The 24,854-nt window shown below is 44.5% G+C and overlaps 1 protein-coding gene across 4 annotated transcripts in view; it reads left to right on the top strand.

Annotated features, from left to right (window-relative positions):
* Nucleotides 1-24,280, top strand: part of LOC143039410 (uncharacterized) — a 148,798-nt gene extending 124,518 nt beyond the window's left edge. For 2 of the 4 annotated variants that reach the window (XM_076209408.1, XM_076209409.1), the window contains 16 exons: nucleotides 2,519-2,587; nucleotides 3,110-3,166; nucleotides 3,708-3,814; nucleotides 4,267-4,354; nucleotides 5,222-5,254; nucleotides 8,176-8,321; nucleotides 9,062-9,209; nucleotides 10,629-10,934; nucleotides 11,424-15,035; nucleotides 15,401-15,619; nucleotides 15,822-16,904; nucleotides 17,010-17,420; nucleotides 17,528-18,079; nucleotides 18,260-18,469; nucleotides 18,618-22,329; nucleotides 22,459-24,280. In XM_076209408.1, the coding sequence (XP_076065523.1) occupies nucleotides 2,519-2,587; nucleotides 3,110-3,166; nucleotides 3,708-3,814; nucleotides 4,267-4,354; nucleotides 5,222-5,254; nucleotides 8,176-8,321; nucleotides 9,062-9,209; nucleotides 10,629-10,934; nucleotides 11,424-15,035; nucleotides 15,401-15,619; nucleotides 15,822-16,904; nucleotides 17,010-17,420; nucleotides 17,528-18,079; nucleotides 18,260-18,469; nucleotides 18,618-22,329; nucleotides 22,459-22,555 (10,850 nt within the window). In that variant the 3' untranslated portion in view covers nucleotides 22,556-24,280. The remainder of the gene's footprint in view (nucleotides 1-2,518; nucleotides 2,588-3,109; nucleotides 3,167-3,707; nucleotides 3,815-4,266; nucleotides 4,355-5,221; nucleotides 5,255-8,175; nucleotides 8,322-9,061; nucleotides 9,210-10,628; nucleotides 10,935-11,423; nucleotides 15,036-15,400; nucleotides 15,620-15,821; nucleotides 16,905-17,009; nucleotides 17,421-17,527; nucleotides 18,080-18,259; nucleotides 18,470-18,617; nucleotides 22,330-22,458) is intronic. The other 2 variants (XM_076209410.1, XM_076209411.1) reach the window with 2 other exon arrangements.
* Nucleotides 24,281-24,854: the final 574 nt, after the last annotated feature.

Below are 24,854 nucleotides of genomic sequence, written 5' to 3'. Positions count from 1 at the left end.
GTGTGTGTGTGTGTGTGTGTGTGTGTGTGTGTGTGTGTGTGTGTGTGTGTGTGTGTGTGTGTGCGCGCGCACTGGAGTGCCATAGATGAGTGCCACGGAAGTCCCTCAACCGCCTACCCGGGTCATCTATAGAGCCTCAGAGCAGATTTTGCTGCTATCTCGGGGTGTGGGTGTTGGGGTGAGGGGGATGGGGTGAGGGTTGGGGGGAGGTTAGGGGGTTGGGATGAGGACCAACGAGGGGTCAATGTGCCCCAAGGAAATGTTTTGCTTGCGGTGCCGCAGGCTGTGTGAGTGAGGGAGTTCGGCTTTGCCTCTGCCGCAGCCGCAGCCGCCGCCGCCTACCGCAACCTGCGGCCACCAATCGCACCTCGTTGTGAGACAACCTGTCAGGCGCGTTCCTAGCGATCATAGATCGTGCCGAACGATCTCTTTCTCTTCATCTTCATCCTCTTTTCCCTCTTCCCTCTTCTTCCTCCCCGTCCTTCTTCTATCCCCCTCCTTTTCCTTCATGTCCTCCACCTTCTACTCTTCCACCTCCTCTTCCACCTCCTCCTACCCACTATTCTCCTTTTTTTTCTCTTTTATACCCTACCCCTCTTCCTTTTCATCATATTCTCCCTCTTCAATTTCCTCCCCTTACTCTTATTCCTGTCCTCCCTCCTCATCTCCCTTTACCTTTTTCTCGTCCTCCTCCTCTCCTTTTCTTCTTAATCGTCTTCCTTCTCTAACGATTTTCCATCTCCACTCCTCCTCCTTCTATCAACTTCCTGTTCTTTCTCTGCCCCCACTCTTGCTTCCCCCTCCCTCCTCCTTTTCCTCCTCCTCCTCCTCCTCCTCCTCCTTCTTCCCCGGAACCCGGAAATCCATTTGCTCTGCCAGAGCCCCCGGATAAAGACGAGAAAAAAATAAAATAAAAAAGAAAGACGAAACGACGGCGATGTCTGCTGCAGAGGTCACCCGGACCACTGGTAGAGGTAGCGAGAGGCTCCAGGTCGTGCCTCCAAGGGAGGTGGAGGAGAGAATATGTCCGCCAGGCTGGGAGACTGTAGAGGAGGAGGCGACGGAAGTGGAAGAAGAGAAAAAAGAAGAGGAGGAGGAGGAAGAGGAGGAAGAAGAGGAGGAGGAGGAGGAATGAAGAGAAGGAGGAAGAGGAGGAGGAGGAGGAGGAGGCGGAGGAGGAAGAGTTGAAGGAGGAGGCCGAGGAGGGGAAGTAGAATGAGGAGGCGAAGGGTGAGAACAAAAAAGAGGAAGAGGGGACATAGAGGGAGAAAGAGGAGGAGGAGGAGGAGGCCGATGAGGAGGAGTACGAGTAGCGTCCCCGGTCACTTCTTCGTTCTGTACCAAGATGACTCGTTGGCGTCGACGCCGAGCCGACCAACTCCGCCCCCCTCCGGCCCACCCCTCTCATTTTCACCGACCCCGACTCCCCTCCCTCCTCCCTCCCTCCCTCCCCCTCCAGTCCGCCCCGCCTCCTTTGCCTTCAACGAAACAAGAAATAATTCAGTACGCAAGGATAGAAACGCCAGAAAACCATAGCAAGGAGATATTAATATAAGAACATAAGAATGAAGGAGACTGCAAGAGACCATAAGGCCTACGCTAGGTAGTTCCATGTCCATTGCCACCTGTCTCCTCTGTACTGATTCTAGTGAATTGATATCCATTTATAAGACGGACACCAAAACTGTACCGCATAGTCAAGGATAGGTCTATTCAAAGCTAGATAGAGTTTGATAATTACCTCTGCACTTCTATTCGTAACCGTCCTAGCAATGAAACCTAATTCTCTGTTAGTTTTATTCCTGGCGCTAATGCAGTGTTTCCTGGATTTAAAATCAAGGCTCACTAGAACTCCCAAGTCTCTCTCGTATTCAGTTTTCTCTAAAAAAAAGTGTTATCTAAGCTATATCTGATTTCGGGATTGTGTAGCCCTACGTTGAAGTCCATTTGCCATTTCACTGTGACAACTGGACCCAGACTATGTTTATGAATATTTAAGACCACTGCAGTGACTTAACTGGAAAGAAATTTCGAAAAGGTCATGGAATTCCAGCACCCTGAGGTTATAAAAACGGGAGCAAGACACTTTTGTGTGTCTTGTATTTTTTGAGACATCTTAGATTTTAAAAATATTTCCCTTTTATAATTCTGATATCGTGCTGCCTGGCGTCAGATAATTTTATTCATCCTCTTCCCCTCTCCCCCCTCCTTCAGGATGAAGAAGTCATCTTCAATTTTTATATTTTATTCTGGCTAACACCAAGCAACATTATCTAGTTGAGAGGTACGCGTGGGGTAATGCGGGCATAGTCTATTCATCGTGAACAGTGGATTAGAATGGATCACAGTGTATGACGATGGAGTACAATGACAAGGAACACCGACCGTGGGAGACCTTTCGGTCCGTGGAGAGACTGGATGCAGGAATAAATAAATAAATAAATAGATAGATAAGTAGATAGATAAATAAATGAATATAAACAAAGTTCGACTTGCATGTTTCTTTCCTTTGTTCCAGATCCTCTCTATGGCGACTTCCAACAGCAGCAGACGTCTTTCGGAGACTTTTTCCAGTCTTCCAAAGGAGGTGAGGACACATTAACACACACATACACATTTACACTATCGAGTTTGATTTTTTGTCCTATTTTTTTCCATATATTTTTTCATGTACGACCTACATAATAGTAACCAAAATTAGTATCGAACGTAAAAACCCAGATTGCAAGTATATATGCGATATTTACACACACATACACACACACACACACACACACACACACGCACACACACACACACACACACACACACATACACACACAAACACACACACATATATATATATATATATATATATATACATACATATATATAAATACATATACATATGTATATATACAGTACATATGCAAATAAATCATAAAAACACGTGATTTACAAAATATGTAATAAAACCCACTCGGAAAATAAATGTTGTGTTATTACACATATATATATACATATATACACATATATATATATATATATATATATATATATATATATATATATATATATATATATATATATACTTTTTTTTTTCTAACGAGTGGATCTTTGTCCCCGACAGGTGTTATTGGACCGCTGTTCCGCCAAGATATGATGACCGACAAGGCCAACTCCACAGGTAACTAACCCTAATTTTTTTTTTCTCCCTCTCTCTTTTTTCTCTTCCTTCGTACCACTTTCCATTTTCTAATAGAAAAAAATGACAAGTGGTATGTACACGCATAGCCGCGTCCGAAAGCTTCTCAACAATACAATTATGTTTGTTTAACTAAAATGTTTGTTGCTGTTTTGCATGTACTCCATACAAGAATGATCTTTATATTATAAATATCACAAAGAAGAACTTAATATTTGCATAAAAAATGTACAAGGGTGACTAAAAGACTTCTGAACACTTCTGTAATTCCCTCAACACAAATACACACACAAATACATATATGCACATGCACACACACACACACACACACACACACACACACACACACACACACACACACACACACACGCACGCACGCACGCACACACCCGCATCTCATCTGCTACCACCCGATTAACAGAGGATAGCGTCATGTCATACCTGAAATGTTTACACTGGCCAGCCGCGTGACTTGGCATGATTTTTCCCTTAACCCCCATCATCTCTTTTTATTGCTGTACAGGCTGCTACTACCAGTTGAAGCACTACGACGAGGGCGACCGCATCGTCACCAACGAGTCCTGCCTCAACTGCACTTGCCATAACTCCATGCTCATGTGTTACCTGAAAGTGAGTCTCTCTCTTGCTCTTCGTAGGTTATTACTAAGCATTCTTATGGTTATGAAAGTAATTGACTAGTGTTTCTATCCTTGTGGACAATCTCGTACAGTTGTTGTATTCCTAGACATGTTGAAGTAGAGGTATAGTAATTTTTATCACAAACTACTCAGTGGCACATGCCACAGTTCTCGATTGAATTTTGTAGGTATTCCTAAGCATAATGATAATGACCATCTTCACTACAGTATCGTCCACTATATGTTTCGACTCTGCTCTCACCAGGCAATTTTATTCATTAGGAGCTTAGTATACTGAAGGGGTTAAGATTAACTTCATTACCTCTTTCAATGCGGCGACGCTCTCCATAGTCTTTGTTCTCATTAACGTTGTATGAGTTTAAGGGCTCAAGTGCTCCAACCCTCACAATGGGACCGTTCTGATCAGGTCCCTTACTACCACAGGTATGCCCCTTCAGCAAGCCCATCGGAAAGGACTGCACGGTGGAGAGGAAAGAAAACCAGTGCTGCCCAGTCATAACGTGCCCGCAAGGTAAAGTTCTTTGACTCTTCGACTAGTTTCCAAAGACTTCATTCCGACCTCAACCTCCCGCACCTTTTTTGACAACAAAGTCCCCCCCCCCTTTTTTTTGGGGGGGGGGGCTACTGAGAACCTCCGCCTCGCTTTCTTGGACGATATGACGTCATGTCGCGACCAGACGTTTTCTTTATATCGAACGTCAACGATCCCAAACTGACTAAAGATCGCTCGCTCACCAACGCTTCTTAGTAATAGTTCACGCTCATTTCAAACAACTCACGTGACCTCTTAAACTATCTCACCATCTTTTCCTAAACAACCATTCTTTTCTAAAGACTCTGACTCCACCTTGTTTAAACCTAATCGCCCTTTATTAAAATCAAAATTTAGAACTGTCCTACCTACAGGACGTACCTGAACTTTGACATATATCCTCGGAAGACAGACTCTATCTAATCTAGTGACAACAGCTTAGTAAGAAAGACGACGAAAAGCACTGAAACTTGATAGTGAATCTACCTTCAATCATCACTTTTAATGACTCCTTTTTCTCTATGAGACAGACGCTGTAAGTGGATTGAAGGAAGGGAGGGATGGGTAGAAAAGACCACATACCTCAGATATAATCCTATTAGAGTTGTTCTTCATTTGTTAAAAGAAAAAAATTGTATAAAAACCCAACGATGAACTGCATGACTGCCTCATGACGGTGCATAAAAACTTTAAGCTGCATGCATTCCGTTTTCTTTCATGCGCACGTTTAAAAAGGAAGAAAAAAATAGAACATAAGAAAACCAGTCTGATTAGTTAAATGTATCTTGTATGCATGTCTGAACCATCCCCCATGAAAATAATCCACATCTAAAACGTTCTTTGCAGGCGCCTCCACATCAGATACCCAGATTTCAAAAGGTAATATTACCATCTATGCATTGGCCTTAAAACTGGTGGTTCTAAAGAAGAAAAAAAATATTTTCCCCCTCTTGACTGCTTTAAGAATGAGTCAACATTTTCTAAGCATGCTACGTGGCGTCACGGGGCTTCTCCCCCCCCCCCCTCCCCACCCCAACCTACGCTAGAGGTCTGCCCCGTGACGTCACAAGGGTCATAGAGCCGAGACGGGGTTTGGTACCCCTGTCTTCTAAACGCCGAGTCGTCTGCAGATGAGGCCGTTGGAATGAGGTTGGCTTCGGTGGACTGGGGACAATGCGAATTACTGAGTTCGGGGGATTTTCGAAGTCTGGACACCAAAGAAAGATCTTCCGGTTGTGCTCTCTCTCACTCCCTCTCTCTTTCTCTATCTATCTATCTATCTATCTCTCACTTTCTCTCTTTCTCTCTTGGGCCTCCTGATCCTCCTCTTTTGGTCGCAATCTGGACCAAAACCGATTTACAGATATTCCCAAGTGTATATAGATCTTATTCTCTTGCAAACTATTCACGTTCTTTGATATCTGTCTGTGTGTTTGTTTGTTTTTTCGTCTTCACGTGCCCTGTCCTCTTTCCTGTGAAGTCTTAGCGACGCCAGAACCCTTTCTTCTGTTTTCTTTTTTCTTCCGTTTTCCTGATATTCTGTTCGAGTAGGAGTGTTGGTGATATTGCACTGACTCATGCCCACTCATCTATACTTAAAATAATCATATGTGTGTATATATATATATATATATATATATACATACATATATATATATACATACATTATATATATATATATATATATATATATAGATGGATATATATATATATATATATACATACATATATATATATTACATACATACATATATATATATATATATATATGTATGTATGTAGCATCACTCTACCTTCGCCATAAGCCTTTCCGCTTAAGTATTTCTCTATTTTTTCCTGTTGTTTTTCCTGTAGCACTCCCTTTCTTTGCACTATTAAGCTGTTTTCCAATCCCTATCCATGTTCCTTTGATAGTCTTCTCACACCCTTCTAGTCTGACACGTAAAATATCAGTCTTCATTCCTTTGATACTCCGGCTATTGCTGCTGCCTCAGGCACATGCCAAGACCCTTTCCTATGATGTGCCCCTTTCTATCACCCTTTGTTAAGTCCTGGCACTGACCACGTCGGCAGTTAAACCTCACCTGTATACCGTGGCACCTCCCGTCTTTTGGCACTCAAATTGTCCCCAGCACGAGATAAGCAACTCTGGCGCTCTTGTGTCTTGCAGGCACTCAGTCCCCCTCCTGGGATAAACAACCCTCCTAAACATTGACACTATGTCTTGTAGGCACTTACTTTAGTCCCCCCGCCCTCTCCTCTCTTTTGGCACTTAGCAAAGTAGAAGTTGATTTCATGCAAAAATGCCCTCTGGCTTTGGGTCAAGCCTCGCCCACCACTTGAGCATCCTATAGTGTCTGTTGACACCAGCGAGAATAATTTTCTAGCAAAGTGTTCTTCGTGTTTGTTTTCTGCAGACAAAGGCATTAAGTCCTCCGTCACTGAACAAATTCTCGCTTAGGTCAGGAGGCACAGTACGATGCTCGTGTGGGCTAGGCTGTAAATGTAATCTACCTTTATGTTTAGCTTGCTTTCATCCAGCTACCCTTTCAACACGGTGATACGCTAGATTTCCTTCTGGAAGCCGTCAGACGCCTCCATTCATCTGATGGAAAGAACTCCGCTCTAAAGGGGGTCTCCAATGATTCTGACCCTCTTTAGACTGGGCCACACGCTCAGACGGATAAGGACAATTTAAAAGTAGTCCTAAGAAAATCTTACAAAGCATGTCACCTACTTGACGGGGTACCACAACTGGTCATATCAGAAACTTCAGAAACTAGTGCGGACTCGTTTGATTAATATTACCATATTTTCCTCGTAGGGTCATCCTAACGTCAAGTTTGGTTTGGTCTTCTTTACGAAAAGTGACGTGAACTAACACATCATTTCATGTCAAAGAAACACCATTTTAGGGGTACTGTTGAGAATACTGTAAATGAAGTCACACTATATTCAAAATACTTCCTCATCAAACGAGCCTGCAATAGCTGTAGACTATATGTCCAGTGATACAAACTTTACGATACCAATTACACACATTAAAAAAGAACATCACGCAGCAAAGGTCTGATAACTTCTTGGCACTGATAATCTGTGCCGGAAAAGTTGGTGTGCCTGTCTGTATGGTTCAACTGTTATAAACCTATGGTGACCCTATACTTTCCACGATCCTGGTATTTCATTATAAACATCATTACATGAACACAAATCGTTTCACGAGCTGCTGCCCATGTGTACATTCTTTTTCTACTGTGTGTAACTGGCCATGAATCTCACGCTTCTTAGTACTTTGTAAAAGATCTTAATGTTCATATATTTAGATAAATCCCGTAGTAGAGTCTTTAATACCCTACTGCACTGGTTTACTTTCAAACTCAAAAGTCTATGCAAATGTTTATATGCACATTAGTTCCTACAATTTAGAACACCAACAAAGTGTCTTAATATTTTCTAAGTCTTCCTTAAACACTTATTTGTTCATAATTCCTTGCTAAAGATAAAAAGTACTTTCCATTCAGCCTTAATCCAGGTTGACTGATACCTTTGTTCTGAGGAGGAATGACTCCGGTCTGAATGCGATTTTGATTGACAGAAACCCTTATTCAGACTGGAGGATCACCACTTCTTCCGATCCTCATAAAGCCTTTAGCTAAACAAAATCGTCTAATGCCATCCAGAGGCCTTTACACGGTACTGATGGGGTTATAGTCCCAAACACGTCATACGACTCGCTCCTGTTTCCCCGCAAATGTTCTGTTTACTCTTCTTGAACGCACCCATCGTCGTTGTCTTTCCAGTTCCGGTCAGCCTTCAGGTTATGGACATGAGCAGCAGCACCACGACCCTCAGCCCCGTAACAACCACGAGGGCCGAGACTGGCCTCGTCCCTTACACGGAGCGCGGGTGCTACATCGACAATAAATACTACCCAGATGGAGCCCAGGTAAGAATTGAGACCTCCCTGTCTCTTTGGATTGGTCGAAGCAATATATATATATATATATATATCTATATATATATATATATATATATATATATATATATATATATATGTATGTATATATGTATACATGTAGAGGTAAAGGTAAGAAAACCCAGAATGGAGCACAAAACATTCCCTCTGTTGTAGTTGTAGTTGAAGCATAAGAAAACAAATCTACTGCTCCACTATGGGGTTTCTGTACCACAGCGACTATACCAATGAGTGTGAGTGTGTGTGTGATTCACAATGGTCTTGGATCACGTGTTGGACTCGTGATCGACAGCTATTTCCCTCGAGGAAGAGAGCTCAGAGATTATATATGACAGATCTATGGGTACTGCTGTGACCTTACATGCACACACACACATACAACTCCCCGCCCACAAGAGTTGGAGTAACGACTCACAGTGCAGCGATACTGAAATTATTTCAGCCCTGGGCGGGATTCGAACTCAGACCGCTGTAGCAGCAGTTGCAAACGCTGCCACTGCGCCGTCGAGTCATGTTTTGTGTGTGTGTGTGTGTGTGTGTGTGTGTGTGTGTGTGTGTGTGTGTGTGTGTGTGTGTGTGTGTGTGTGTGTGTGTGTGTGTGTGTGTGTGTGTGTGTGTGTGTGTGTGTGTGTGTGTGTGTGTGTGTGTGTGTGTGTTTGTATGTGTGTCTATGTGTGTCTCTTCTACATCTGACCGCCTTTATCCAATAGCTCGCCGGCGACCCGGAGAACCCTTGCGAGCTCTGCTACTGCATCAGGAACAGGACTTCTTGCGTCATGAAAGAGTGTGTTCTCATGGTGCAAGGATGTAGGCCGATCTTCACAGAAGGTGTCTGCTGTCCCACCAGATACAATTGCAGTAAGTCTCCTTTCCCCAATGCACAGCACCCGGGCAGGTGCACGAGCATGCAAGCATGTCTGTTCCCGGGACAGGTTCCTCCCTTCGTACTGTTCTTTGTTCTTAATTTTCAACTCTGTCGAACTGTCCTGAATAACATCGTCAATATAAACCTTAAACTTTTCAGTCATCTGTGGTTCTTATACCTCTACTACCAATGAAGTACATCATTGATAATGTTCACTCTCTCTCTCCGCATTCAAACTAACCACTGAACTCTATACTAATATACTAATATCTAACTCTTGTCAGAACGGCACTGCACGTGACCCAACTTATCCTCTAACAACTTCTTATGTTCTTCCTACCCACCCCACCCATCACCACCACGTCTCCTTGGTCTCCGGTTCCCCGAACTCCTTAGCTACCGGAACCCGTAAACCCTCCGGACTCTTAAGGCATGTGCTGCATGACCCCCGATCAAAGGAGCTCTCTCAGAGCCCTCTGTCTTCTTCCTCCTCCTCAAGCTCGGCCGCTCTCTCCATCGGTTTCCTCAGCAACACCCTCCTCCTGGAAGACCTTCTTCAGCAGTCGAAGTTCAAGGATGCGACTTCGGAGGAATTACGCCAAGGTTTCTTTATCGTTAACTCGATGAGCTTAGACTGTAGCACTTCCAGACTGTCTTCTATAGTTGCCTGAATGTAACATTATATATATATATATATGTATATATATGAATATATATATATATATATATATATATACATATATATATTTATATATGTGTGTGTACAACACTGAATGGGTTCCAGTGAATAGCGATACATTTTTATCAACCACAATGCACTTTAATTCTAAGCCATCAACATCGGAAGCTTCGTGGAGGCAACAAAGAAATTGAAACGTGGTACGACCGAGGACGCGAACCTACGGCTAGCACGTGACCAGTGCTGTAGTGACTTAGACCATTCTTGATGGAGCAATGGTCTAAGTCACTACAGCACTGGTCATGTGCTAGCCGTAGGTTCGAGTCCTTGGTCGTACTACGTTTCAATTACTGCATGTTGCCTCCACGGAGCTTCCGATGTTGATGGATTAGAATTAAAGTGCATTGTGGTTGATATATATATATATATATATATATATATATATATATATATATATATATATATATATATATATATATATATATATATATTCGTGGAAATGTAGATAGAAATATATGGATGTACTTATACAAGCATACAAACAACTTGCGTAAACACATATGAATTGTGTAAACTACATATCTTTCTACAGAAACTAACACGAATCATTTACATATATGTATGCATAGTATACAATATATATTCATGATGTACATACGAATACTTGACATGGGTATATACTTTATACGTAATTCCAAAACGTTTCGACTCATCATGTCTTTCTACTGCACAGCTTACGAGGACGATGCCAGCCTCATCCAGACAACAATGACGCCAGCTCTTGAGGGCGATCAAACCCACGTGGAAGTGCCCACTACAACCATAATCCCCTTGGCGTCCGCCTGTTACTACAAGGGAAAATACATCGATGACGGTGACGTCATCCCGACAGAGGACCCGTGTGAACACTGCTACTGCATGAAGGGCGACTCTGTTTGTGCCATTCAGGAGTGCCACTCCCCACTGGAGGACGTCGAGGAGGGATGTGTACCACACGAACCTCCTCCAGGGCAGTGCTGTCCGGATTCCTACATATGTCGTAAGTATTACGAAAAGACTCTCATCACAACTGAGGCCAGTCGACACTAATTTAATTTTTTGTACACTATCCGAGGAATGCTTTCTGCATTATATCATAATTTTAGTTAAAGTGTCCTACAAGGTAGCATCTGTATCAAGAATGCCCTAGGAACATGTCTCATCATCTCTCAGATTCATTTTGGGAAGAAAAAAGTATCAGATTTCTAAGTTCTGTTCACCTGAACCTTACAGTAGACACCTAAAGAATTTTGTATCAGACCAGATGATTCACTGGTGGACAGATACGAGGACCAGTCCATTAAAAATGACATTCCTACATCTTGTCACAGAAAAGGTAAAGTGTTACCAGTGGTAAAATGGTCACTGCTGCATACCACAGCCAGCTACCTTAATGTCTGAACACAAAATGCTTTAGGTGTCAACTACTGGGTACAGATGTGTAGATAATGGTAAACGTGTTAGCATTCACGTGATATTTTTCTTGCAGCAGATGACGAGGTACCTACAGTGATTCCAGCTTCAAGCATGACGGATGATCCCTCTCTTGAATCCACAACCCTCGTAGCAGCAACAGACACCGGCGATCTGCCCAGTACGGAGACTCCTGCCGTGGACCATATTGTACCCGACCTCACCACAAGCACAGAAAATATCACTTCTGCCGAAACTTCAACAGAACCGGAAGATCACGTGACACCATCGTCCACCGATGAATCAGTTGATGAGAAAGAGGAAACTACGACAACTCCTGAAGGAACAGAAGCCCCTGCCACGACACCGTCAATAGCGACAACAAAGCCTTCTATTGATGACATTACCTCTACAAAACCAATCTCCGCAATACCTGTGATTGATGGAGATGAAGAAACCGTGTCGACCACTGAAATAACTGAAGATTATTACCCCGTCACCACACCACCCGCAGTAACCGACGAAACTGTAGATGAAGAATCCACAACAGAGAAACCCGTTGAAGTTGAACCTGAAGAACCCTCAACCACCGAATCAACGACTGACAAGCACGTCTTAGCAACCTCTAAGGTAACTGAAGACTACTCCGTGTCCCCCATCACCGAACCGACATCAGTAACTGACATAACTACAGATACAGAATCATCTACAGACCATGTGGACAAGGTTTCAACTGAAAAACCAACGACCATTGAATCAATGTTTGCTGAGGTAGAAACGACGATCTCTACAGAAATTGAGAGCACCGATGTCCCCGTCACCCAACCGACATCAGTAACTGACATAACTACAGATACAGAATCATCTACAGAACATGTGGACAAGGTTTCAACTGATAAACCAACGACCACTGAATCAACTATTGTTGAGGTAGACACGGCGATTTCTACAGAAATTGATAGCACCGATGCCCCCGTCACCCAACCAACATCAGTAACTGACATGACTACAGATACAGAATCATCTACAGAACATGTGGACAAGGTTTCAACTGATAAACCAACTACTATTGAATCAACTATTGTTGAGGTAGACACGGCGATTTCTACAGATATTGAGAGCACCTATGCCCCCGTCACCCAACCAACATCAGTAACTGACATGACTACAGATACTGAATCATCTACAGACCATGTGGACAAGGTTTCAACTGATAAACCAACGACCATTGAATCAACGACGATCTCTACAGAAATTGAGGGCACCGATGCTCCCGTCACCCAACCGATATCAGTAACTGACATAACTACAGATACAGAATCATCTACAGACCATGTGGACAAGGTTTCAACTGAAAAACCAACGACCATTGAATCAACTATTGTTGAGATAGACACGGAGATCTCTACAGAAATTGATAGCACCGATGCCCCCGTCACCCAACCGATATCAGTAACTGACATAACTACAGATACAGAATCATCTACAGACCATGTGGACAAGGTTTCAACTGATAAACCAACGACCACTGAATCAACTATTGTTGAGGTAGACACGACGATCTCTACAGAAATTGAGGGCACCGATGCTCCCGTCACCCAACCGATATCAGTAACTGACATAACTACAGATACAGAATCATCTACAGACCATGTGGACAAGGTTTCAACTGAAAAACCAACGACCATTGAATCAACTATTGTTGAGATAGACACGGCGATCTCTACAGAAATTGATAGCACCGATGCCCCCGTCACCCAACCGATATCAGTAACTGACATAACTACAGATACAGAATCATCTACAGACCATGTGGACAAGGTTTCAACTGATAAACCAACGACCACTGAATCAACTATTGTTGAGGTAGACACGACGATCTCTACAGAAATTGAGGGCACCGATGCTCCCGTCACCCAACCGATATCAGTAACTGACATAACTACAGATACAGAATCATCTACAGACCATGTGGACAAGGTTTCAACTGAAAAACCAACGACCATTGAATCAACTATTGTTGAGATAGACACGGAGATCTCTACAGAAATTGATAGCACCGATGCCCCCGTCACCCAACCGATATCAGTAACTGACATAACTACAGATACAGAATCATCTACAGAACATGTGGACAAGGTTTCAACTGATAAACCAACGACCACTGAATCAACTATTGTTGAGGTAGACACGACGATCTCTACAGAAATTGAGGGCACCGATGCTCCCGTCACCCAACCGATATCAGTAACTGACATAACTACAGATACAGAATCATCTACAGACCATGTGGACAAGGTTTCAACTGATAAACCAACGACCACTGAATCAACTATTGTTGAGGTAGACACGACGATCTCTACAGAAATTGAGGGCACCGATGCTCCCGTCACCCAACCGATATCAGTAACTGACATAACTACAGATACAGAATCATCTACAGAACATGTGGACAAGGTTTCAACTGATAAACCAACGACCACTGAATCAACTATTGTTGAGGTAGACACGACGATCTCTACAGAAATTGAGGGCACCGATGCTCCCGTCACCCAACCGATATCAGTAACTGATATAACTACAGATACAGAATCATCTACAGACCATGTGGACAAGGTTTCAACTGATAAACCAACGACCACTGAATCAACTATTGTTGAGGTAGACACGACGATCTCTACAGAAATTGATGGCACCGATGCCCCCGTCACCCAACCGATATCAGTAACTGACATAACTACAGATACAGAATCATCTATAGAACATGTGGACAAGGTTTCAACTGATAAACCAACGACCACTGAATCAACGATTGTTGAGGTAGACACGACGATCTCTACAGAAATTGAGGGCACCGATGCCCCCGTCACCCAACCGACATCAGTAACTGACATAACCACAGATACAGAATCATCTACAGAACATGTGGACAAGGTTTCAACTGAAAAACCAATGACCACTGAATCAACTATTGTTGAAGTAGACACGACGATCTCTACAGGAACTGAAAGCATCGATACTTCCGTCACCGAAAGGCCCGTGGTAACCGATGGATCTGTACCGTCTACTGACACAGACAAGGGAACAGAGACTATCTCTGCAGGGACCACCACGAAGGAAACACCTACCGAGTCCCTAACTACTGATGTTCCCAAAGAGGTGAGCACCCTCCCAGACGGCCTTTACGAGACAAAATCAACGAGCCAAGACACTGCGGACGTAATGACAACCACGCCCATGTCTTTCGTCTCGAGTCCAGATGCCACTACGATCATCGATCAGGAAGATATCGAACTAGTGACCACGGTGACACCTCCTTCATCGTCAGTTGTGCCCGACCTTAAACCAGGTGCAATGGTCACGGAGGTCAGCACGGAGCCAACGAATGTCACCGAAATCGAATCTGTCACGAAGGACCCCGGTGATGATCTTGAGGGCGAGCCGATTGAGACTGTGCTCCCCGTGAAACCCGAATCGGCCATTCCTGGCGAAGGCAACTGCGTATCAGAAGGAGTCACTTATTCTAATGGTGCTGCTGTGCCTACCACTTCCCCTTGTCAGGAATCCTGTGTCTGTGATAACAGTGTGGTGCGGTGCTCTATCACGCCGTGCAAGCCAAAGCCGCCTAACTTCCTTCAGTGTACTTCCATTGTGTCATCCGGTCAATGCTGCCCCATCTTTAAATGCCGTAAGTATCCCCGATAGCCATGGTCTAATGCAAGCCATAGCCAGATTTTATAGTTTGGTTATAACTTTCTAGTATAAGACCTTAGTTCCAGTAATCACAATGAATGTGAGCCAGATACCATTCTACTTTGCTATCCTTCCTCTGAACAAAACTCGATTCGAATCTACTTGATGTGCAAACTCGGCACTCTATTGGACGGATCAGTCTGTGGGTTTTCTCGTTCTACTATTCACCGTCCGGCAGGAGGGAAGGCAGTGGAAATGTTACTGGCATAGTTTTAAGACTGTATATAAGAATTTATAATTTCACTAGGAATAGAAGAGTTCCTCGCAACTCACTATTTTGCCCTTCCTTTCTTCCTACAGCTGAAGTCGCTCCTGATGTTATGCCCTCGCCAAACTGTATAGTGCAAGACATCCAGTACCTGGAGGGAGAGTCTATCCCCAACAGTGACCCATGTAAAGCATGCTACTGCATAGGCGGAAAACAACAGTGTGCCACTCAGACGTGCCCAGTGCCCCAGGACAACTGTGTACCTGTCGAAATGGCTATTGATGAGTGTTGCCCAAGTAAATACAGCTGTGGTAAGTTCTTATTCTCTTTATCAGAGATCATTAAAAAATTTGACGTACTTCTTTTAGCTATAGATTGCAAAAAAAAAAAATAGTCTGATAGTTCATTTATCTTCAAGAATTGAGTTGACCATACCAAAGAATATTAAGTCAACCGCAATGTTTATGTGTGAGACTGGACCGATTATCATAATGCTATCTAAACCTTTTGCAGCTGAAGTCGAAGTGGCCACTTCCGTCCCGTCGAAGGAGATAGGTGAAAACGTGACGATTTCCCCAGAGAGTGAGACCACGATGATCCCCGCCGACACTGAATCGCCTGTAATAGACACTTCTATGGCCAACGGAACTACTGATTACCCAGGGGGTGTCACCGTATTCCCTGCGGCTGGCATTGACGTGACAGAAATCTCAACGGTCACAGAAGCAGCAGAATCCACATACACCACAGAAATGCACGAAATAACCTTCCCTGGACCAACAGAGTCAACCGAGTTTGACTCCACAACTGTCAGCACGTATGAGCCCGAGAGCACAGTGTCACCTTTCGAGCCCTCCGAGGTAACCGAGCCAGTAGCAACGGACACCACCCCTCAAGCCACAGACACGAGCATCACAAAGGAGCCTTCTCCAACACCCAGTTACGAGATCTCGTCCTCAACTGATGTAACTGTGGGAACAGAAGATGGGGATCCTTCTGCTACACACGAAACTATTTACCCTGAAACTTCCACCGTAACTCCAGTGTCTGGTGTTGATGTGACAGACGTGTCTACGGTCACAGAAGATGATGAAATTTCTCAAACCTCACCCATCGGAGACGTTACCACAGATTCCACTTACACCACAGAATTACACGAAATTACCTTCCCAGGACCAACGGAACCATACGAGGTCGACTCCACAACAGAAACCCCATCCGGGCCCGAAAGCACAGTGTCAACTTCCGAGGCCTCTTTAGCAACCGAGGTAGAAACAACAGGAAAGGATACCACTCCAAGCCTGGAAGAAACAACCACTCAAGAGACAGAAATAACACCTGAGATCGATGTAGACACATCAGAGGACAAGGAGACACAGCCCACCGTCAGGCCGGATGTCATTGACCAGGGATGTCTCGAAAACGGTACCTTGTACAAAAATGGAGACCATGTCCCCAGTTTTGACGTCTGCTACGACTGTTACTGCTTTGAAAATGAAATTGTCTGTTCGAAGGAGGAATGTGTCACTCCAGGGGAAGGCTGTGTTCCCCTTATAACTCCTCCAGGTTTCTGCTGTCCCATCAAATACACATGCCGTAAGTCTCTTTGAATGTTTTTACGAGCGTGTGCATATATACTTAATCAGTGTACCGTATGGCAATGTTTTACTTCTAGTCTGACATTTTCTTTTCTTTTTTCAGCTGAAAATATACCGGACTCTCTCACCACAGACCCCGCAGTGCCGGCAACAGGAATGCAAACTACGACATCTTCAGTAACTAGTACAGACAAGGAAGACATACCCACCACAACTTCTAGTGTTACTGGCCAAGAAGTCGTTACAGAAATAACACCTGAGATCGATGTAGACACACCAGAGGACAAGGAGACACAGCCCACCGTCAGGCCGGATGTCATTGACCAGGGATGTCTCGAAAACGGTACCTTGTACAAAAATGGAGACCATGTCCCCAGTTTTGACGTCTGCTACGACTGTTACTGCAATGAAAATGAAATTGTCTGTTCGAAGGAGGAATGTGTCACTCCAGGGGAAGGCTGTGTTCCCCTTATAACTCCTCCAGGTTTCTGCTGTCCCATCAAATATACATGCCGTAAGTTTCTTTTGAATATTCTTTACAAACGTGTGTATATATACTTAATCAGTGTACCGTATGATAACGCTTTACTTCTAGTCTGACATTTTCTTTTCTTTTTTCAGCTGAAAATATACCGGACTCTTTCACCACAGATCCCGCAGTGCCGGCAACAGGAATGCAAACTACGACATCTTCAGTAACCAGTACAGACAAGGAAGACGTACCTACCACGACTTCCAGTGTTACTGGCCAAGAAGTCGTCACAGAAATTGTTGTTACTATCGACCAAGAGACCACGAGCAAATCCCCTGTCGAAGCTGTGGATACTGATATGAAAGAACCAACCACCGTGACTCCTGTTGGTGTTGAAACCGAGGAAAAAGAGACAATCACCACGTCCCCAGTCGGAGTAGATGAAACACCCACAGTGATTTACCCAGTGGAAGGTACAACGTCCCTGCCAGAGATTCCCATTGATGACAATTCCTGTATGGTAAACGAAACAGTGTACGCCACCGGCGACCTGGTTCCCCCAACTTCAAATTGTCAGATCCAGTGTTACTGCAACAATGGCACTATCTCTTGCGACTACGCTTCCTGTTCCGTCCCTGCCTCCTTCCTGAGGTGCAATTCTACGATTGGTGATGACGAATGTTGCCCTCAGTACTACTGTGGTAAGTTACTGTTGGTAATGGTGTAGCGGGAGGGGAATTTGTCTATTACGGTAGTAATAGCCTACTCTCAGAATGTTACTCGATCTGTAAGTTTAATCGGTGGTTCTTGGGATCGCCAGTTTATCTTAGTAACCTTCCAGAATTTTTTATTTGTCTACATGTTCTCTTTGACTACTGCAGAGTCGCCGACTAAGGGCTCCCAGAAGAAGTGCGAACAGGATGGTTTCTATTACGAAGAAAGCGACTATATTCCCAGCGAAGACCCATGTACAGACTGCTATTGCATCCATGGCAAGGTCGTCTGTGCTGTCATCGAGTGCCCCCCGCCGAAAGAGAACTGCTTCCCTAAGCCGCGTACAGCCACCTCGTGTTGCCCTCAGTACAGCTGCAGTAAGTTCGTCCTTTCAGTTAAATAAATCCAAATATTTGTGACCGAGCTGATGGAAAAACCCACTGTGTAACAAGAAATTGATTCTTATATTTCGATGAAAACTTATATATTACAAAAATCCTAATGGTACTCCCTCTCTTTTCTCAGTCGAGCCACCATCTACAAACGTTACGATGACAACAGAAACATCAGTGTCCACCCAGAGCTCTATTACTGAAGAACCATTTGCTACCACCGTGTATGCTACTGAAGTCTCCACTGACAGCGTTGAAACTTCACCTGAAGATTCCAGTAAACTCCCCACAACATTCACACCTCAAGTCTCCACTGAGGAATCAATCGAAAGCATGCCCACAACACTTTCCCCCGAAACTGAAACTCCTAGTCAAACTGAAATAACAGAGAGCATCCTCACTACTGCTTCGCCGGAAACTGTCACTCACATCCCAGACGTCGGTGACCAAGTTATAGCAACTACTCCTGACGGACAAGAAATACAAAAGCCCCACACAGCCACTCCTCAAACTGATGACGCTACGACTACTACCACAGAAGAAATGCCAGTCGATATAGAAGACACAACAGGTCAGACTGAAGACATTGAAAAGCCCTACCCACCCACTGGTAAACCTGAAGAAGATACGACCACTATTACAGAAGAAATACCGATCGAAACAGAACACACGACAGTACAGCCTCAAGTCATCCCAGACAGCGGCGACCAAGTGATTACAACTACTCCTGACGGACAGGAAATGCAAAAGCCACACACACCCACTCCTCAAACTGATGAAGACACAACCACTACCACAGAAGAAATACCAGTCGACACAGAAGACACAACAGGTCAGATTGAAGACATTGAAAAGCCCTATCCACCCACTACTAAACCTGAAGAAGACACGACCACTACCACAGAAGAAACCTTAATCGACACAGAACACACGTCAGTACAGCCTGAAGTCATCCCAGGCAGCGGCGATCAAGTGATAACAACTACTCCTGACGGACAAGAAATGCAAAAGCCCCAAACAACCACTGCTCAGCCCGATGGCGATACGACCACTACCACAGAAGAAACCCCAGTCGACATAGAAGACACAACAGGTCAGACTGAAGACATTGACAAGCCCTACCCAGCCACTGGTAAACCTGAAGAAGATACGACCACTACCACAGAGGAAATTCCAATCGACAAAGAAGACACGACAGTACAGCCTGAAGTCATCCCAGACAGCGGCGACCAAGTGATGACAACTACTCCTGATGGACAAGAAATGCAAAAGCCCCACACAACTACTCCTCAACCTGATGAAGACACGGCCACTATTACAGAAGAAATACCGATCGAAACAGAACACACGACAGTACAGCCTCAAGTCATCCCAGACAGCGGCGACCAAGTGATTACAACTACTCCTGACGGACAGGAAATGCAAAAGCCACACACACCCACTCCTCAAACTGATGAAGACACGACCACTACCACAGAAGAAATACCAGTCGACACAGAAGACACAACAGGTCAGATTGAAGATATTGACAAGCCCTACCCACCCACTACTAAACCTGAAGAAGACACGACCACTACCACAGAAGAAACCTTAATCGACACAGAACACACGTCAGTACAGCCTGAAGTCATCCCAGGCAGCGGCGATCAAGTGATAACAACTACTCCTGACGGACAAGAAATGCAAAAGCCCCAAACAACCACTGCTCAGCCCGATGGCGATACGACCACTACCACAGAAGAAACCCCAGTCGACATAGAAGACACAACAGGTCAGACTGAAGACATTGACAAGCCCTACCCAGCCACTGGTAAACCTGAAGAAGATACGACCACTACCACAGAGGAAATTCCAATCGACAAAGAAGACACGACAGTACAGCCTGAAGTCATCCCAGACAGCGGCGACCAAGTGATGACAACTACTCCTGACGGACAAGAAATGCAAAAGCCCCACACAACCACTCCTCAACCTGATGAAGACACGGCCACTATTACAGAAGAAATACCGATCGAAACAGAACACATGACAGTACAGCCTCAAGTCATCCCAGACAGCGGCGACCAAGTGATTACAACTACTCCTGACGGACAGGAAATGCAAAAGCCACACACACCCACTCCTCAAACTGATGAAGACACGACCACTACCACAGAAGAAATACCAGTCGACACAGAAGACACAACAGGTCAGACTGAAGATATTGACAAGCCCTATCCACCCACTACTAAACCTGAAGAAGACACGACCACTACCACAGAAGAAACCTTAATCGACACAGAACACACGTCAGTACAGCCTGAAGTCATCCCAGGCAGCGGCGATCAAGTGATAACAACTACTCCTGACGGACAAGAAATGCAAAAGCCCCAAACAACCACTGCTCAGCCCGATGGCGATACGACCACTACCACAGAAGAAACCCCAGTCGACATAGAAGACACAACAGGTCAGACTGAAGACATTGACAAGCCCTACCCAGCCACTGGTAAACCTGAAGAAGATACGACCACTACCACAGAGGAAATTCCAATCGACAAAGAGGACACAACAGATGAGACTCAGAAGCCACCCACCGTATTTCCAGCCACGGCTACCGTCACACCAATGGTCAGTGTTACACAAGGCAAACCAGAGGATGAAGATGAGACCACCACCGTAGGAACTCCCGTATCTGAAGTCCCAATGGAAATAAATGTCACTCAACCACATGAAGAATCCACTGATTTCCCCACAACATTCGATCCTTCTAGCGGAACTGAACCAACAGAGGGCATCCCCACAACTGTTGCCCCCGAAATTGACACCTTCATCCCAGACATCGATGAGGAAAAATCGACCACAGCATCTCCTACACCGGAAACCACTACTCAACCTGATGAGATCGCGATCACTACCACAGAAGAAATATCAATCGACCAAGAAGCCACAACACCTGACATTCAGAGGCCACCCACCGTGATTCCAGCCACGGCTACCGTCGTGCCATCCGCCAATGTTACAAAAGGCAAACCAGATATAGAGGACAAGGAACCTACCACCGAATCACCTGTACCTGAAGTCTCTACAGGATACTATACAACTCTGCCACCCGAAGAACCTGCCACCGAATCACTTGTACCTGAAGTCTCTACAGGATACTATACAACTCTGCCACCCGAAGAACCTGCCACCGAATCACCTGTACCCGAAGAACCCGTTAAACCTAGCACAACACATGCTCCTGAAATATCCAGTGTTGGATATCCAACTTCTAATCAAACTGAATCAACCGAAGGTATTCTCACCACGACAACCGTAGTGCCAGTAACTGGAGTGGAAAGCACGTCTATAATAACCACTGCGGATATCGACAAGGAAGAAACAACAACTGTGTCAGCCAAACCAGAAAAAGAGGTATACACACCCAGTGCCGAACCAGAAGACGTCTCACCCACCACACCATCGAGCACCACGACCTGGACTCCAAGCACGACTACCGAATTCGTCCTGGGACCGGGTACTTGTCTTTTCGACGGGGACGTTTATGTCTCAGCGCAACAAATCCCCCGCGACAACCCATGCGATTTCTGCTTCTGCTTCCGTGGCGATATTCTCTGTCTGCAACAGTCCTGCCCTCCCCCGATTCCTGGCTGTTACGAGGAGCCCATCCCGGGCTTCTGCTGCCCACGGTACGAATGCCCAGTACCCATTTCCAAGTTCAACATCACCACAACTACAACTCCTATACCCACTTTCCCGCCTGTCGTCAGACAGGAATCGGTCACGATGTGTGAGGTGGCCAACAAATGGTACTATGAAGGAGAGGTGGTCATGGAAGCGTCTGGTCCATGCCTCGAATGCAGGTAAATTTCTCTCTGTCCTCCGTTTTCATACAAGTTTTTTGACATGTAAATTTTATTTCTCAATGTTGAAATATCCCTTTATAATTTATGCAGTCACAGGTTACTAACATATCTCTTCATTTTTTCCAGATGTGGTCGAAGTGGCATGATGGAATGTGACCCCAAACAATGCCAGGCGCAGCCAATGCTCCGCAAGATCCTTTATCCGTCCAGCAAGTTCCGGTGAATCTCACCTGCTCAATTAGATTACGCGACAGTTTATTGACAAGGCACTCATAGCCCCTGTGAATAAGCTGCAACGCCCTCCCCGATTCCCTTTCAATCCTCGCCCCCAAACTACACTATATCGGGAATGTTATTGTAAAGAACATGTGATACGATGGCGTCTCTGGAGTATCTCCACGGGCGCAAGTCCCCTTAGCGGCTTCTTTTTCCCGAAAGGCGCCGGGGATACATCTCCACGACCTTCAGTATTCTTGCTTGCAAACCACTTGACATTCTCTGGCCTTTAGACGACTCCTTAATGTTTCTTTTAACCTAACAACCTCCTATAATCAGCGACATGACGCTCAAATGGCGAGTTTAGTGTTACCAGAGTCATAACACCGTGCCTTGAAAGCTTGGTGGAGGCGGTGGCAAGACACAAAACCACTCTCTCCTCGGCATGCTGCTGACGGAGTAGGAAGGATCTATGGAACTATTCTTCCCTTGGGAGTATGGACAGTGTCTAAAGCACCACGAGGTGACTCACATTCCAGCTACGCAACCGCTTTTAGCCAGTCACCACGACCTGCAGCTTTTTCCACAACAAAAATACATAAAAAACAAATAATTAAAAATATACATATACACATACAAACACACACATATACATGCATGCATACATGCATATATATATATATATATATATATATATATATATATATATATATATATATATACGCGCACACGTCTCAAAGCAGTTGATTGATGGCTACTGCGTTCCGACTACTGATGTTGCTGTTAACGACTGTATTAATATAGCCAAGACTATACCTGCAGATGAATTGGGCATTTCTATTTATTTTCTTCTCTGTGCTGCAGCACCACAAAAAGCAAACCTCTTGCGACGCCAATCGCCCGAGGACTTACTCAACAAGTGGTGCTCCACAAGTCCTTTTTCGTAGATTTAGCAACATCGATGTCAGATTGTTCGTGTTGAAGGAGTGAGAGGAAGACGACGAGAATCAGGTGCCAAACGCTTAGATTAGTTAAATGTTCGAATAGAGAGACAGGGCCCTAGGTGCTTCTTTTGCCCCTAGGACCTTTGTGACGACAAATCCTGCACTTAAAACCCCTGGTCGGTCCTTCGAGGAACTTCGATTTCTGCTTTCCACGAAAAGGAGAGAGATTAGAATACGGAAAAGTAAGAAACACGAGACCTTCGAAGGATCTATCGTAAATAATGTAGGAGTTATCTAACAGTCCATGGCACAGTTCCCTTTGGAATTATCTGGTCACCAAGTTTCCATTTGCTATTGACATCCATTCCTCCGAGGCCACGTCCCCTCGGGAGGAGCTTGATAGTATTTCATGGAGACTGGAATCCATAGGAAAACTCTCATTGCATGTATTTTAAGCATGCAAGGAGTTAGCTATTGTTTGGCAATGATTCCTAAAATCCCATGCTGGCATTCCCGTTCCCGGTTGGCATTACCAGTGTAGACATAAGATTGGAACTGCCATGGTCAAATCACTGCCCTCTTCGGAGGTCGAAAGTGATGTTGGTATTGAGCAGTTCAAGACTTAGAATCAGTATTCCTAGCTTGTGATTATTTAAGTTGCTTTTTTCTACTATTTATTAAAATATACTTTATAATATGGTAAACCCCAGAGGGAAACTAAACCAAGTTACCCCCGAACTAAATCGGCCATCTAGATATGTATGTGTATAAACTGTGAATAAAGACTACAGCAGAAAGATTATTTAATTCACCTACACACAGAAAATGTATGTAACGTTTCTGTTAATAATTTTGCTGTGTAAAGGATTCATCATTAACTGAACAAAACTGTTTGTCGGAGTTGTATCAAAAGAACGCAAACAAGCAAAAGTTTCTCTTATATAAAAAGAGAGAAAAATAGAACCCACAATACTATAAGCCTAACATCCCTGTTCTTGTAGTTGCAACGAGGAAAAAAATGTAGAATCGACCTTACATTTCCGTAGTGAAGGTGTATACGGGTCAACTTCGTTATCCGATACCCTTGGCATCCGATTTTCACTTATACGATCTATCATCCGTAGTATACTTTGCTAAACCTATGAGAGTCCTCATTTGTAATTATGATCGCGATCGAGTGGTGGAGTGCTCCGCAGGTATGCGGGTATTTCTTTGAACAAGCGTTGGCAATATTACGCACCTTCGCCGATGTAGTGGTGGCCATCCACCCTTCAACGCTTGAACCAGTCTCCTGCGCTCAGGTTCAGTTCACTATCTCAGTGTTTTTCCACATATGATTATGACGGGGTATGTGAATTCCAT

The sequence above is a fragment of the Oratosquilla oratoria genome, chromosome 26 (genome assembly GCF_046742065.1).
Source record: "Oratosquilla oratoria isolate Oo_2021 chromosome 26, ASM4674206v1, whole genome shotgun sequence".
Classification (NCBI taxonomy): domain Eukaryota; kingdom Metazoa; phylum Arthropoda; class Malacostraca; order Stomatopoda; family Squillidae; genus Oratosquilla; species Oratosquilla oratoria.
The sequence above is the reverse complement of the archived record's forward strand: the minus strand, read 5'-3'. Positions and strand labels throughout refer to the sequence as shown.